Raw genomic sequence first — 16,218 nt, 5'->3', positions numbered from 1 at the left:
CAGACAGAGGGACAGACAGAGGGACAGACAGGAGGACAGACAGGAGGACACACAGGAGGACAGACAGGAGGACAGACAGGAGGGACACACAGGAGGACAGACAGGAGGACAGACAGGAGGGACACACAGGAGGACAGACAGGAGGACAGACAGGAGGACAGACAGGAGGGACAGACAGGAGGGACGCACAGGAGGACAGACAGAGGGACAGACAGGAGGACAGACAGGAGGACAGACAGAGGGACAGACATGAGGACAGACAGGAGGACAGACAGGAGGACAGACAGGTACCTGTCTCACTGCTCAGCAGGTCCAGCTCACTCTGAGTCACAGACAGACTCTGTTCCAAATCGTCCACCTGTCTCTGGATCCTGTCCCTCTCAGCTGACAGGGACACAGACATGTCTGTGGACAACAAGAGACAGGTCAGAGGACAGACAGGTTCAGAGGACAGACAGGACAGAGGACAGACAGGTCAGAGGACAGACAGGACAGAGGACAGACAGAGTAATGTCTCCAGGGGGCCTCTTGTGTTTTGGTATATTTATGATGAAAAAAAGAAAAGTTTTAATGCATGACGTCACAACGAGGGGGACAGATGAGGACAGATGAGGACAGATGTGGACAGATGTGGACAGATGAGGACAGATGTGGACAAAGAGAGAAAGACAGAAATATTTTTAAATAAAAAAATTGGAACCAGTAGTTTTATATATTTTTTGGGAGATCAGAGACACTTTAAACTGCAGAACTGAACTTTAATAAACAAAGAAGTAAATAAATATTCAGAATAAATAAAAAAGCATATTTTATCGGTCTGTGTAGTTATACTACAGTACTTATACTACGGTACCTATACTAACACCAACACTCTGACAGCTCAGTACAGTTGTGACAGCAGTATTTTACAACATAATAATAATATTTTTGTGTTGTTTTACCTGCAGCTCGCGCCTCTTCACCTGTTTATCTCGGTGAACGTAGCTCTGACGTTGTCTTATTACCCAGCAGGCTGTTCGGCAGAAGGAACATTCCCGACTCGTTTTCAGGTTCGAACTCGGTTCGACGGCTCCAGAACCACCAGAACCGGATTTTACTCCTCAGTCCGGCTGCTCGACCTTGATTTTGTTTACAAACCGAAAAAAAGAAAGTGCGACCACCCGTCAGGGTTTCGTTCCTGCTCCGGGACTCGTTTCCGGTGGTGTGTGTTTGTGTTTTTTAACTAAACTTTATTGAAACAGTACACGAGCACAGCGGCGGGTCTGCATCATTTCAACGCCAGCGCATGTAATGGCGCGCAGTGTTGGTGGAGCTTGGCCGGATTTTTACAGTAAAAACGGCTCAAATACAAAAGGTTCTGCTCGGGCCCAACAAAACAGTGAGACTGAAACAGAACAGGGTTGTTTTTATGATAATTAATTGTCTTAAATAAAGTTTGATGACCATTTTTCCAGACATTGATTGGCAGCTGATTTTTTTTACTTCTGTTTAGATAATAAAAGGAGCGAACCCAGTGAGAGCAACATAATCAGCTGAAGTTTTTTAAGCTTCTGGTTTTGTTTAAATTTCTCATATAAATATTCTATTGTTGGTGCAGGACATCTTCATCTTATATAACATGTTTTTTATTAATTAAAAAACAATTTTGTTCAGTTAATGCATAAAATTCTGCTATTAATCTGGAATTAAATGTAATAGGTGCATTATTTACCTCATTTATTTGAAAATTTTTGTTGTTTTTTTTACAATTAATTTTGCGTATCATTGATTTTTGTTTCTATATAAATTTTGTCAACAAACAGGAACAAAAAAAATAAAAGTAGACATTTTTTGTTTGAGCTTTTATTTTGTAGTCAGACTTCACAGGAAGTATTCATCCTGTCATTAAAAATTCTCCCAAATATGTATTTTTATTGACACCACTGAGGTCTTCACAGGAAGTGGCGTGCTCATGTGTGCACGTTACTGGTAGGCCCATAAGGAACCTGACAGAAAGTAGGTTGTTTATTTTGTTTGTTTACAAATGATGAGGAGGAGGAGGAGGAGGAGGAGGAGGAGGAGGAGGAGGAACAAGCAGCGGGTGAGTTCATAAAATCCTCAGAGTTCAGAGATTTTAGTCTCATTCAGCAGCGACAGAACAACTGTCTCCAGAGACGCACACCTTCTGTTTGTCTCTGAGTCTCCTGCAGTGTTGGGACAGGATGTCTCAGAAAGACAGGCGTCCTTCTGCCTCTGTCAGCATGTCTCACTGTCTTTCAGTGTCTCTCAGCCTCTCTCCGTATGCTCTAGCGGTGGCGGTACAGGATGTCCCAGCTGGTCCTCCACTTCAGCGCCTGAAGCTGATTGGCCGATAGCTCCGGGGTGCCGTAGGTCAAAGGGCAGAACGTCCGATAGGACAGGAAGACAGACAGTAGAGCAGCCGCAGCGCACACGCAGAGCACACGTCGGTGTGTCACGTTGCTGCGGACACAAACACACACAGGTTGACGGTTTGAATCCCGGACGAGCCCCCAATAATACTTCTTCCTAACTGGCTTACATCTGTCTGCTGGCTGCAGGTGTGTGTCTGTGTGCGTACCTGAGCAGGTGAGTGTGCACATGCTCCAGAAGGGCGGGGCTTAACAGGTACAGGTAACACAGGGCGGGCAGGTAGTGGTACAGGAAAAGAGTTCTGTCCATCAGCAGGAAGGGAAGGAAGTTCACCAACCAGCCGCCGACACACACGCAGCCCAGGAGCACAAACTGCTGCCACACACCTAAACACACACACAGGGTCAGCACGGATCAGAACCACCTCTGACAGAACCTCAGGAGGCTGTTACCATCAGGGAGGTCTTTGAAGCCCCGCCTCCTCCTTAGTAGGTACACAGCTGCCAGCAGCTGATACGCCAGCAGGCAGAAGTTGGCCACGCACCATGACAGCGGGTTACCAATCAGGTGTATCTGAGCCTGGAGGAGTAGAGCCAATCAGAGAGCAGAACTGGACTGTGTGTGTGTGTGTGTGTGTGTGTGTGTGTGTGTGTTACATTTGTGGCAGCATGCAGCCAGTATGCGATGTTGGTTTCCATGGTGATCCACTCAAAGGGGGCGGAGCTGTATTTGTGCTCAGACACTTCCTGCTTCACCGTCAGCATCTTCCACTGCAGTGACATCACAGCATGACATCATCAGAGCTCTGAAATCTGATTGGTCGGTGAGCTGACGGTGCATTCACACTCCTACCTGCAGCTCCGTAAACTTCGCCCAGAAGGAGATTTTTCTGTTCACGTCGATGTGAGTCGGAGAATGAAGCTCCGCCTCACGCTCCTTCTGCTCCTGACCTGCAGGTGACGTCACAACGAGTGACTAACTTTAGCTTTGTTTTAGCACAGACAGACAGGAAGAGGAGGAGCAAACAGACTAGAAGAGGTGGAGCAGGAGTTCTGGGTCTTACTGGTTCCGTATCGGTGCTCCTCCACGGTCCAGCCCAAACTGCTGCTGTGAGACTTGAAGTGTTTTTCTGCTACAACCTCCAGCTGACGGAAACCCCACTCTGGAAGAGAAGCACCACTCAGCTGTGCGCATGCACACACACACACACACACACACACACACACACACACACACACACACACACACACACACACACACACACACACATATTAATACTCAGCATTCTGGTGAGGTCACTTCCTGTCAGGTCACTTCCTGTGTGCACCTTCAGAACAGCTGACGTGTTGACGTGAACCAGTCGGACTTCAGACAGGATCGTCTTCCACACGTCTGACTCCGCCTCCCTGCCTGGGATGTCCTGAACAAACAAACAAATAAACAGCCTGTTCAGTAAACACACGTGGATGCAGAAAGTACCTGATGCCCAGGTGAACTCACCACCCTCCACAGGTTCTGGGCCGGCATGGAGACGTTGAAGTCCAGGTATCCGGACACCTCCTGAGCGTGAGGACTCATGGGGGCTGCCACGTCGTGACTGAGAAGACATGACAGGTCAGGTGTCCCGTTTTCCTCGAACTCATCACAAAACATGACAGACCAGGTGAGACGTGTACCTGTTCAGCAAGCGTGAGGTCATCCCGTGAACCATCTGGATGACATCACCATGATGGACTGGTCGAGGGGGTGTGTCCACCATCAGCTCCTGTCTACAAACGAGACAAACAAGAACTCCAAGTCCCAGAAGGCCAAGGGACAAACAGGTAACCTACTATCAAACAGGTTATCTACTGTGAAACTGATGACCTACTGTCAAACAGGTGACCCACTGTAAAACAGGTGATCAACTGTAAAACAGGTGATCTACCTGTCCGGATGTTTGATGATCCACCAGTTGTTGACATCTTTGAAGGGGTAACAGGTGACCTGTTGCTGGTGTGAGCTGCCCCGCCGATCTTCATACCTGAAAACGAGAAACAGGAAGTCAACAAATACAGAGTCTCTGATTGGCTGATGGGTCAAAGTGAGCTAGCAGCACCTGATTGGATAGTTGGCTTTGTGAGAGTGAAGCCAGCATGGGACTGGCTGGGAGGCGGAGCTTCTTAAAGTCACCTGACTGCCATAAGCAACTTCCAGAGGCTGGCCTTGAGTGATCCTGGCGAGACCGCCCTAAAAATGATCAACCAACCAATTAATCACCAACCAACCAATCAATTCACCAACCAATCAATTAATCAATCAACCAATCTATCAACCAACCAACCAACCAACCAACCAATCAATTAACCAACCAACCAACCAACCAATTAATCAATCAACCAACCTATCAATCAACCAACCAATCAATCAATTAACCAACCAACCAATTATCCAACCAACCAACCAACCAACCAACCAACCAATCAACCAACCAACCAACGAATAAATTAACCAACCAATCAATCAATCAATCAATCAATCAATTAACCAACCAATCAATGACAGTTCAGCATCAAAGGAACCTCCTAAAGAACCTGTGGAACCACCTGTACCTGCAGACTGGCTTGGAAGGCGGAGCTCATCAGCTGGTCATGTGGTCCGCTGCGGTTCAGGAGACTCAGGTGAACGTAGAACCAGAACACGTAGAGCAGAACCGGAACCACTATCAGACACACAAATCTGCACACACACTGAACACACACACTCAGCTGCACACGCACACACAGAAAAGGTTCTGTCAGGAAGAACCGGGTCACAGAACCTTCCAGAAACTCACAGATCAACTCACATGACTGACAGCTCTGTCTCCAATCAGCTTCCAGGTGTGCACAGAGGCCACGCCCACCAGCAGCAGGTAGGAGAACACACCCATATACTTTACCCTGACAAGTTGAAAACATGTTAAAAACACATTTAAACAGGTTAAAAACACTTTTAAACAGGTTAAAACACTTTTAAACAGGTTAAAAACACTTTTAAACAGGTTAAAAACAAGTTGAAAACATTAAAAATGTTTAAAGGCACAGTGTGTAGGATTTGTTGTTTTCAGCGACATCTAGTGGTTGAATCATCCTCCCTGGTCCTCCCCCCACCCCCACCCCCCGCTTCCAAACACAAAGGAGTTGCTACGGTGTCTCTCAGGTGTCAAAAACCTTTGATAATTCCAACCGCGATGTCTACCAGCAGCTTCAGGGCTAGTGATGTTTCAAGTGGTAAGATTATGAGCTTTAATAAGTAAAATTATCCCAGCTACAATGACAGACAACAAATATTACATTTATAGTTTTACAACTAAAACTGTTATTGACACCGCCACCGCAGTTTGTCCTTCATGAGCCTTCGTAGACAAGATGGCGGTGCAAGATGGCGGCTGCCTGTGTGGCGACCCGCGACCATGGAGATATAAACAGCTTTTTATAAGGTAAAAATAATAAAACAAGGTCTTTGTCTGCAATGATTAGACATGTTTTTATTATTGTCATTAGTGATTATCTCAATTTCGGCTAAAAGAATTGACAAAATCCTCCACACTGCCTTTAAACATGTTAAAAACGTTTAAACATGTTAAAAATGTTTAAACATGTTAAAAACAAGTTGAAAACATGTTATAAACATGTTTGTGTTCCAGATAACGACAGATCAGTTCTCACCCAACAGCCGCCGCGCAGGAAACACCGGAGAGGAGGAGCCAACCATACCTGGACCAGGAGCTGAGGAGGAGGAGCTTCAGGTAAGAGCAGGTTCCTCACAGGTAGAGAGTGTGCAGGTGAGGCTCACACAGGTAACCAGTGTGCAGGTGAGGCTCACACACAGGTAACCAGTGTGCAGGTGAGGCTCACAGGTGAAACTTACCTGCTGGGGGCGTTGTAGAAGCGCAGGTAAGAGAAGAAAGCCAGCAGCATGAAGAAGATGAGAACGGACTCCAACAACATGAAACGTGACTGGACGATCAGAGCGTTCTCTGAAACGACAACAAACAGAGAAAGTTCAGACAAAAAAGTCCCACGCTTCTTTAGGTCCCTGAATGTCCCACAATTCTTTAGGTCCCTGAACGTCCCACGTTTCTATAGGTCCCTGAACGTCCCACGTTTCTATAGGTCCCTGAACGTCCCATGTTTCTAAAGGTCCCTAAACTTCCCACGCTCCTTTAGGTACTTGAACATCCCACAATTTTTTAGGTACCTGAACGTCCCAAGTTTCTTTAGGTCCCTGAACGTCCCATATTTTTATACGTCCCTAAATTTCCCAAGCATCTTTAGGTACCTGAACATCCCACAATTTTTTAGGTACCTGAACATCCCACAATTCTTTAGGTACCTGAACATCCCACAATTCTTTAGGTCCTTGAACGTCCCAAGTTTCTTTAGGTCCCTGAACGTCCCACGTCTCTTTAGGTCCCTGAACATCCCATGTTTTTATACGTCCCTAAACTTCCCACGCTTCTTTAGGTACATGAACATCCCACAAATCTTTATGTCCCTGAATGCCCCACAATTATTTAGGTCCCTGAATGTCTCATGTTTCCATAGGTCCCTAAACATCCCACGCTTCTTTAGGTACCTGAACATCCCACAATTCTTTAGGTCCCTGAACTTCCCAAGGGTCTTTAGGTCCCTGAACGTTCCACGTTTCTATAGGTCCCTGAACGTCCCATGTTTCTATAGTTCCATAAACTTCCCACACTTCTTTTGGTCCCTGAATGTCCCACGTTTCTTTTGGTCCCTGAACGTCCCACACTTCTTTAGGTCCCTGAACGTCCCATGTTTCTATAGGTCCATAAACTTCCCACACTTCTTTAGGTACCTGAACATCCCACAATTTTTTAGGTCCCTGAATGTCCCACATATCTTTAGGACCCTAAACTTCCCAAGCGTCTTTAGGTCCCTGAACACTCCGCTCATCTTTAGGTCGCTGAACATAACACATTTTTTTGAGTCCCTAAATGTCCCACGCTTCTTTGAGGCTCTGAACATCTCACACTTGTTTATGTCCTTGAATGTCCCATTCTTGTTGAGGTCCCTGAATGTTCCACTCTTCCTTTAGCCTGGCCCTTGCCTTCCTACGCAGCTTCGCTCAATTCTAGTTTCCCTTCACTGCTCCGTCTGGGACTTCTCCCATTGAAAAGGATTTCACTGGCAGATTTTTAGCCGGGCCAATCAGAGAACAGAAGGAGGAGCTTTGAACGATGTTGGCATTCTCCGCAGTGTCTGCTTGTAGTTTATTTTACCTGGGCCAATCAGCAAACAGAAGGAGGAGTTTTGAACGACATCAACATTCTCCGCAGTGTCTGCTAGTTATTTTAGCATATGGCAGTGGAGGAAGTGAATGAAGCCAGTCTGTGTTGATAAGGCTTCAAATTAAAATAAATTTGTCTGACAAAGCAGCAGCATCATTTACAGTCGTCTCATTCAGCTCGGTACTTCTCTCCTCTCAGTAGGGTTGTTTACAGCACACGCGATTTCCGGTTACCTTCTTAGCTTAGCCTCCATCACAGTGACAACACATACATGCTTCAGCAGAGGCCACGCCTCCTGCAAGAAACGATTGTCTATGCATCAAGTCCAGACCCTTGTACGAAGCAAAGTGAAGGACAGGCTCTGGTTTAAACCAGGCTACTCTTCCTAAGGTCCCTGAACATACCACACTTTTTTGAGTCTCTGAATGTCCCACGCTTGAAACAGACACAGACGTGTTTGTGTGAATGTGTGTGTCTGTGTGAATGTGTGTGTCTGTGTGAATGTGTGTGTTTGTGTGTGAATCCTCACCCAGCAGCAGCAGCAGCGCAGCTCCCAGTGCCGACAGGTGAGAAAACCTCAGCTCCAGTGTCAGCAGGTAAACCAGAGGAACACAGAGCGCTCCGCAGAGAGCCGGCAGCAGCCTCAGACTCCACACACTCACACCGCCGGGGTACTCTGTGTCACAAAACAAACACACACCAGCAGGTTCCCGGTTAAAAACAGAAACGGATCCGTTCTCCTTCAAACATGTGTGGAACTGGCTTCTGTTGGTACCTGATCCAATTCTGTTCCACACAAAGTTCCCATCAAAGCCCCCCAGGTACGCTGGAACAGGAAGAAGAGGATGGAATGAGATGTCTGACACAAACATAACTGTGCTAACACAAACAGCTACCACTGTAACAACCTCCAAGGGCCAGGATCATGTGACCGAGCGGGGGTCCGCTGTCATCAATAAAGAAGACCCTCTTCATGTAGAAAGACACAAACTGTCCGTAGTAGACCTCATCAAACCTGCACACAGGAAGAGCTTCTTAAATCGATCAAAAACACAATGGAGTTTGGTGCAGCTTACACACGTTATCAAACACACTCACACCACAGCATTCGGGTAGTTCAGGAGGTTCAGTCTGGTCCAGAGTGCCAACAGGGAGACCAGGACCAGAACCAGGTCCACCTGAGCTGTCACCACCAGGGGGAGCTGCAGCATTGCTGACACCTGCACAGGTAACAAAGTTATCAGGAGGTGGCGCCAACGTCATCAATCTTTTACAGTAACATAAAACAAAACGGAACACACTGCTGTGCCTGAACGCATCACACTGCCTGAGACAGCGTGAGGCGTTCAGGGACAGAAAAAAAACACGTAGTTTATTTACAGTAAACAAAAATACTATTTTATTTTTAACATTTTACTATCAAAACGAATAAAATAAAGATTTCAACGATTCCAACCTGGTTTATGAATAATCTATATCTTCTGTAGGCTGACCCGGTCCAGATCTGACCCGGATCAGTGTTGTGGTTTTTGAATTGGACCTGTAGGACTAGTTTTTCTCGGAGCTGCCTGGATCTGACTAATCTCTGGAACAAAAGCGGTCCAGCTCAGGCTTGTTGTTGTTTATTGTTGTTTATTTGTGTTCTGTACATGCAGTCCCATTAACAAAGGCGGTAAGGAGCGGTCCGGTTCGGTTCAGAATGAAATCAAAGTTTTTGCTTTTAGCATTAGCCTGTTAGCTTGCAGTTATCGCGAGAGTTCCTTCCGGTACCGGGTTCAGGTTCGGCAATGCGGTCCATTCTTTTGCAGGCTTTTGCACAGACCATCTCTCCGGTGATTTCCGGGTTCGGTTCTGGGATTCCCACAGGCCCGGTAAATCCGTTTGATTTGTTCTCGCTGTTTCGTTCGATCTGCGCTCCGATACGTGACTTCGGGTTGCTGTTGCCGAGGAAACAGAGCCGAAGTTACACGAACAGTTCCGAGTAGGTTGGAGCATGCGCAGATGGAGAACAGCGGTTGTATTTACTCCTGAAACTAACTCTGATTTTATTGCCAAAACAACAACACATCAATAATAATCTGGTTTAATAACATTTTACTAATAAAATATTTTATAAAACATTTCAAAATAAAACACAGGGTAAATACAAACTGTTGGAAACACTTCTTTGAGGTCTTTATTATTTTTATTTCTTATTTCACACAAACTAAAAACAGTTCTAAAAACAGTTTTTCTTTGTTTTTTTTATTTAAACTGATAAATACTGTATTTAATCAGAAATGAGTGTTTTTAAAAATTTAAAAGGTTGGATGCTCTTTTTTTTTTTCAGTTTTAGATTAATAGGTCTCCGTTTTAAACCGTTTCCCAAAGACAAATACAGATATAATTCAATTCTGATATCAGCATCTCATTTTTCACACAGTGATAAATAAACCAGGTATAAAGATTGCAAACATGAATATGTCTACAATTCAAAAAGAGAATAAAAAAATCTAAATATAAAAAAACATAAAAGCCTAAAGAAAACCTTCCTATGAAAGTGTTCAGAATCCACCAGAACTTTCTCGGACCTCCTCATTCTTTATTAGCTCTCCAATGTTTCAAAGGTTTCTCCCAGTTCAGCTGCATCATGTGACGTGACAAACTTTTATTAAAGAGACATTTCAGCTCTTTATCTGTGAGAATTTCAAAGTATTTTTGTTGGTTAGTCTTCTGCTGGGCTTATACTTCAGCCAGTAAACTTGTTTTAACAAAGTTATTTCATTGTTTCTGTCTGTGAGCTGTTTGTGTTTTAAAGGTTAATGGGGTGAGAGAGGAAGAGACCAGGTGAAACATATTGACGCTGGAACAGGAACCTATCTGAGAGGGAGAAGAGGAGGCCTCATGAACACCTGGCCAACCCATCTGGCTTTGAGCTGGGCTATCTTATGTTAGCATAATTTCAGCACCAGTCCAGTCCGGGACCACTTCACTTCAGGTTTGCATGGATTAATCCTATTTTTGCAGTTTGACTGCAGCCATCCCTTCCTGCTTCCTGATTGGCTGCTGTTTCACCACAGCTCATCTCTGATTGATTCGTGGAGTGTTCTTTGGGCGGATCTTGAGGGAGAGTTCCCACAGTGCCTCCTCTGCCAGGTGGTCACTGAAGTCATTGAAGAAGGATATGATGTCCTCGTCCGGCTGCAGAGAGTAATGCCTGCAGGAAAAAATATATGTATCTAGCACACAAAATTACTTCAAACAAATACTACAAACAGGGCTCCAGGTCACTCACACTTGTTGGTAGCTCCTCAGAGTGTCCAGAATGTTAAATTGCTGACAACACTTGGAGAAGTTAACCTTTGAACCCTGTGGTGTCGTCAATAAGTCAGGGTTGCCCAGGTGAACAAAGGTCAAGTCCTGAAGAATCAAACCCCTGAAGAAACAGACCAGTCAGAGAGGGAGAAACATAGGACATGATGCAACAGGTAGGGTTTCTGATGTACTGAGGTAAGTTATTTGTTAAGGTATTACCATATAAGAGGGGTTTGTGGCAGAATAATATCCCACAGCAAGCGTTTACAATTGGGTTTTGACCTAAAAGAAGGGCTTAAAGTTGGTTTGTGTCTTACCAGAAAGGTTCACATTTTGGTACTGACTTACAGGAAGGCTTCATCATTGGGTATTAAACTAGAGGAAGGGTTTAAGGTTGGGTATAGACCTACAAGAAGGGTCTACAATTGGATATTCACATATAGGAATGGTTTAAAGTCAGCTATAGGCCTATAAGAAGAGTGTAAAGTTTGTTATTGACCTACAGGTAGGGTTAACCATTGGGTATTGATCCAAAGGGTTTATGGGCAGGTATAGACCTACAAGAAAGGTTTACAATTGGGTATTGACCTACCAGGGCTTAAAGTTGGGTTATGTCTTACCAGAAGGGTTCATGGTTTGGTACTGACCTACATGAAAGCTTCATCATTGGGTATTAAATTAAAGGAAAGGTTTAAGGTTGGGTTTTGACCTAGTGGAAGGGTTTATGGGTGGGTATAGACCTACAAGGAGGGTCTGCATTTGAGTATTCACCTACAGGAATGGATTAAGGCGAGGTACTGACGTACAGGAAGGGCTTAAAGTTGGGTACTGACCTACCAGAAAGGTTTAAGGTGAAAATATTGACGTACAATAAAGGTTCACTGTTGGGTATTTATCTAAAGGAAGGGTTTAAGGTTGGGTTTTGACCTACTGGAAGGGTTTATGGGTGGGCATCGAACTACAAGAAGGGTCTACAATTGGGTATTCACCTACAGGAATGGTTTAAGGTGAGGTACTGACACAGAGGAAGGGCTTAAAGTTGGGTTGTGTCCCAAAAGAAGGGTTGATGGTTTGGTATTGACCTACAGGAAGGTTTCATCTTTGGGTGGTAAATCAAAGGAGGGGTTTAAGGCTGTGTTTTGACCTACAGGAAGGCTTCATCATTGGGTATTAATCTAAAGGAAAGGTTGAAGGTTGGGTATTCACCTACAGGAATGGTTTAAGGTGAGCTAGTGACAAGGGTTCAGGGTTTGGTACTGGCCTACAGGAAGGCTTCACCATTGGGTATTGATCTAAAGCTGTGGTGTCCAAAGTCGGTCCTCAAGGGTCGTGTCTTGCATGTTTTAGGTGCTGCCCTGGTTCACAACAGCTGAACCTAAGGAGTGCTTAATTAGTGGGCCTCTGCAGACCTTGATGGCAAACTGTGAAGGTAAATCATCTATTTGAATCAGCTGTGTTGAAGCAGAGACAAATCTAAAACTTGCAGGAGATCGGCCCTTGAGGATTGGAGTTGGACATGTCTGATCTAAAGGAAGGGTTTAGTAGCGGGTATAGACCTACAAGAAAGGTTTATACAAGAAAGGTTTAGAATTGGGTATTCGCCTACAGGAATAGTTTAAATTGAGCTAACGGACTATAAGAAGAGTGTATAGTTTGTTATTGACCTACAGGTAGGGTTTATAGTGGGGCATTAACCTACAGGTATGGTATACATGGTGGTTCCACCTCAGCCAGTGCCTCCCTGTAGGTTCTGAACGAAGATGAGCTGTCAATCAGTGAGCTGAAGTCCTCCAGTGTCTGTTAACAACAAAAAATTATTTTGTTACAATGTGATCAAAGAGTAAACTGAAATATACAAACCCACCTCAGAGGTGTTTCTCTGCCAATCAAGCCGTCGCAGTGGGGCAGAGTCTAGTGCTGACAGAATGGACAAGTAAGAGTTGAAGTTGTTCAGCTTCCTGAGATGCTGCAGGGACACAAATAAAGATTTGTGAGTGTGTGTCTGTGTGAATGCGTGTGTGACCTACACCTTATAGGACATTAAGGTGTAAGAACACAAACACAACAATCTGGTGAACAATCTGGCCAAAGCAAAATGTTTCTAAAAACTCACAAAGAAGGCCCAAACTACAAACGTGTCCCTGATCTCTAGAGAACAACATGGACAGAGTCTTTCCTGAGCAGAGGTTACCTTCACCTAGCCTCACACAACCAACCGTATGGAAAAGCAGATGTGGGAATAATATTAAGCAGCAACAAAACCTTCATCCTTTGAGAACCTGTGGACACATTGTCGTCATCATCATTACCTTCAAGATTTTCAGGAACTTCAGCAGCAGCCTCTCCCTGTCTTGCGGTTTGTCCTGAAGAATGATGACTGACCGAACCCTGAAATCAAACAGACACAGTAACGACTGAGTTTTACTGATGGAACCACAGGAAGAACCAAAGTATTACTCATGACAGGAACCATAGGGACCACAACAGGAACCTTATAGAACCACAGGAAGAACTTTATGGAACCACAGCAGGAACCTTATGGAACCACAGTAGGAACCTTATAGAACCACAGCAGGAACCTTTTGGAACCACAGCAGGAACCTTATGGAACCCCAGGAAGAACCTTATGGAACCACAGCAGGAACCTTATGGAACCCCAGGAAGAACCTTATGGAACCACAGCAGGAACCTTATGGAACCACAGCAGGAACCTTCTGGCCCTTTTCCACTAGTGCCACTTAGTGTAGTGTTGGTACGGTTGGGTACGGTTCCAAGCCATTTCCATTAGGCCAGATCCATGGAACCGGCACTTTTTTAGTACCTACTTCATTGTGGTTCCAACCGGCCCCAGCTGACACCATAAATGCGACGTCAGAACACTGTTCATCATTGATTGACAAAGTTTTTGCAAATGTTTAAAAGTTCAAAAGTTATTAATCAAATGTGTTTCCATCTTTCATTTTGCCCATAAATTTTTTTTTGTAAATACTTAAAAACCACCTCCACCAACCGCCCAAAACACACCTACTGGAACCGGACTGGAACATCAGTGGAAAACCAACCCGTACCGACCCATACTTACATGGACAATTCTGACACTACACCATGGAAAAGGGGCATTATAGAACCACAGAAAGAACCTTATGGAACCTAGGTAGGAACCTATGGAAGCTGTGTAGGAACCTCAGCACAGACATGTTGGAGGAAGACGTTTTACCAGAAGGAGACGTTGTTGAAGTGCTGAGTGAACTCGGTCAGGTGAGGACTCCTCTCCTCGTTCTGCTCTTTGGACCACAGCAGCACCTCTGGGAGCTACACAGGTCAGGTATGGACAGGTGAGACACGCAGGTGGAACAGAAACAGGTGGAATACGTGGAACTGGCAGGTTTTCGCACCTCAATCTTATAAAAAAGCTGCGAGTCCAGAAGAGTCAGCTGCTCTGCTAAGTCCTGACTTCTGAAGTCCAAGAGAGTTCCTGGTCTGTTGGACGAGACGACAGACAGGTGAGGAAAAACGGACCGACCTGAGTGAGTCGCATCAGCCAATCAGGTGAGAGGGGTTACCTGGCGGCCACGCCCTTGGCAGCGAGCGGGCAGAGGGACTGAGGAGAGCAGAGCAGTTTCCACCTCTTCTCCATCTTGGACAGGATGTTGGAGTGCAACAGGTGTGCTAGTCTCAGCTCTCCACCAACCAGGAGGCTGAACACCAGGTCCATCAGGTCCAACAGCAGACCTGAGTCCAGTTCCACTGTGCTGAATCAGAGAACACAGCTGGATCAGAACATCCGTCTCTCTGTGGGTTTGGATTTAAACTGGATTCTGACAGGTCTGATGGTCTCAGGTGAGTCTCACCTGAGGTCGTCCACCACTCTGACTAGCAGCTGAAAGGTATTTTCAGCTGCTGTCACATCTACAGGTTCTTGTCGTTCACAGAGGGTTTTGTATGTGTTGATGATTAAGGACTCAGAACAAACAAATCAGAGTGACAACAACTCACACTTTAAAAACACCTGGTGAAGTGAAACACAATCAGATCACCTGCGTGTTACGAGACCCTCATGTCCCCTCAGGTAAAACCTGAACATGTGAGGATATCTGTGCTGTAGTTTGCTGATGGTCTCACTGGGCCTGAAGAAGCTCCTGTAGGTGCAGAGGAAGGCCTCGCGGTATGGGTCCTGACCTGTGAACACAAACTCACCTGAGAAACTCAGAACTCATTTGATTGGTTGCTTCTGTTGTCATGAAACTAACCGCTGCTGCTGGGCCCTGTAGCGTAGACCAATAGGACGTCTGCAGATGCAGCCTTCACCTCTGGTCCCTCCTCCTCCTGAGAAGGCAGCAGCCAGAGTCAGAACACAGGTGAGGTTAATAATATGAGGTAGACAGGTGAGAGGGCGGGGCCATACCTCAGACTTCATGGTGATTCTTTGGAGGATCTCCCGCTGGTTGGTCAGCAGCAGCTCCTCCACTTCTACCTGCTCCCAACTGTTCCACTGGTCAAGCTCCGCCTCCTGCTGGGAACCCTGCCAACTGCAGCACAGAGGAACACCTGAGGAACAGGTGTGTGTACAGGTGTGTGTGTCTAAAGGTGTGTGCAGGTACAGGTGTGTGTACAGGTGTTTGTGTGTCTACAGGTGTTTGTGTGTCTACAGGTGTTTCTACAGGTGTGTACAGGTACAGTTGTGTGTGTCTACAGGTGTGTGTGTGTACAGGTGTGTGTGTGTGTGGCTACAGGTGTGTATACAAGTGTTTGTGTTTACAGGTGTGTTTACAGGCATGTGTGTGTGTCTACAAGTGTGTGTACAGGTGTGTGTGTGTGTGTGGCTACAGGTGTATGTACAGGTGTGTGTGTGTGGCTACAGGTGTGTATACAAGTGTTTGTGTTTACAGGTGTGTTTACAGGTATGTGCACAGGTGTGTGTGTGTGTGGCTACAGGTGTGTGTGTGTACAGCTGTTTGTGTTTACAGGTGTGTGTACAGATGTGTCTACAGGTGTGTATACAGGTGTGTGTACAGGCGTGTGTACAGGTGTTTTTGTGTAGAGGTGTGTGTACAGGTGTGTATACAGGTGTTTGTGTTTACAGGTGTGTGCACAGGTGTTTGTGTGTACAGGTGTGTTTACAGGTGTGAATACAGGTGTTTGTGTTTACAGGTGTGTGTACAGGTGTTTGTGTTTACAGGTGTGTCTACAGGTGTGTATGCAGGTGTTTGTGTGTACAGGTGTGTATACAGGTGTTTGTGTTTACAGGTGTGTCTACAGGTGTGTATGCAGGTGTTTGT

The 16,218-nt window shown here is 45.5% G+C and overlaps 3 protein-coding genes across 3 annotated transcripts in view; all 3 read right to left on the bottom strand.

Moving 5' to 3' along the window:
- Positions 1-291: 291 nt before the first annotated feature.
- LOC106532140 (snRNA-activating protein complex subunit 4) lies at positions 292-1,400 on the bottom strand (the record flags this gene model as incomplete). Its single annotated transcript, XM_014028152.1, is given in 2 exon segments — positions 292-405; positions 942-1,400. A coding segment is annotated over 1 exon segment (112 nt), but the record flags the coding sequence as incomplete, so codon positions are not given.
- A 426-nt stretch (positions 1,401-1,826) lies between these two features.
- On the bottom strand, positions 1,827-9,593 carry pomt1 (protein-O-mannosyltransferase 1). The gene is made up of 20 exons (XM_014028146.1): positions 9,102-9,593; positions 8,744-8,865; positions 8,554-8,660; positions 8,421-8,471; positions 8,175-8,321; positions 6,262-6,370; positions 6,060-6,119; positions 5,198-5,291; positions 4,962-5,117; positions 4,469-4,599; positions 4,298-4,393; positions 4,047-4,139; positions 3,871-3,967; positions 3,698-3,790; positions 3,434-3,554; positions 3,223-3,320; positions 3,027-3,140; positions 2,823-2,949; positions 2,579-2,756; positions 1,827-2,460 (listed from the first exon to the last, which is right to left on the bottom strand). Exons 2-20 carry the CDS (start codon positions 8,854-8,856, stop codon positions 2,286-2,288), a joined length of 2,160 nt encoding a protein of 719 aa, XP_013883600.1. The 5' UTR covers positions 8,857-8,865; positions 9,102-9,593; the 3' UTR covers positions 1,827-2,285.
- A 341-nt stretch (positions 9,594-9,934) lies between these two features.
- Positions 9,935-16,218, bottom strand: part of LOC106532135 (rap guanine nucleotide exchange factor 1) — a gene marked incomplete in the record, with an annotated part of 20,824 nt that continues 14,540 nt past the window's right edge. The window contains 12 exon segments of the mRNA XM_014028144.1: positions 9,935-10,841; positions 10,920-11,060; positions 12,639-12,736; positions 12,804-12,905; positions 13,249-13,327; positions 14,157-14,251; positions 14,335-14,419; positions 14,503-14,691; positions 14,791-14,883; positions 15,034-15,118; positions 15,190-15,265; positions 15,345-15,468. Coding sequence (XP_013883598.1) covers positions 10,706-10,841; positions 10,920-11,060; positions 12,639-12,736; positions 12,804-12,905; positions 13,249-13,327; positions 14,157-14,251; positions 14,335-14,419; positions 14,503-14,691; positions 14,791-14,883; positions 15,034-15,118; positions 15,190-15,265; positions 15,345-15,468 — 1,303 coding nt within the window.

The sequence above is a fragment of the Austrofundulus limnaeus genome, unplaced genomic scaffold, assembly GCF_001266775.1.
Source record: "Austrofundulus limnaeus strain Quisiro unplaced genomic scaffold, Austrofundulus_limnaeus-1.0 Scaffold720, whole genome shotgun sequence".
Taxonomy (NCBI): domain Eukaryota; kingdom Metazoa; phylum Chordata; class Actinopteri; order Cyprinodontiformes; family Rivulidae; genus Austrofundulus; species Austrofundulus limnaeus.
This window is presented reverse-complemented; position numbering and strand designations above follow the sequence as displayed.

Coding starts and splice junctions, on each gene's coding strand:
- pomt1 (XM_014028146.1), bottom strand. CDS start 8,856: ATGCTGCAGCTCCCCCTGGTGGTGACAGCTCAGGTGGACCTGGTTCTG. Junction 2,757..2,822: donor CTTCAAAGACCTCCCTGATG/GTAACAGCCTCC, acceptor GTGTGTGTTTAG/GTGTGTGGCAGCAGTTTGTG. Junction 2,461..2,578: donor GTGCACACTCACCTGCTCAG/GTACGCACACAG, acceptor TTGTGTCCGCAG/CAACGTGACACACCGACGTG.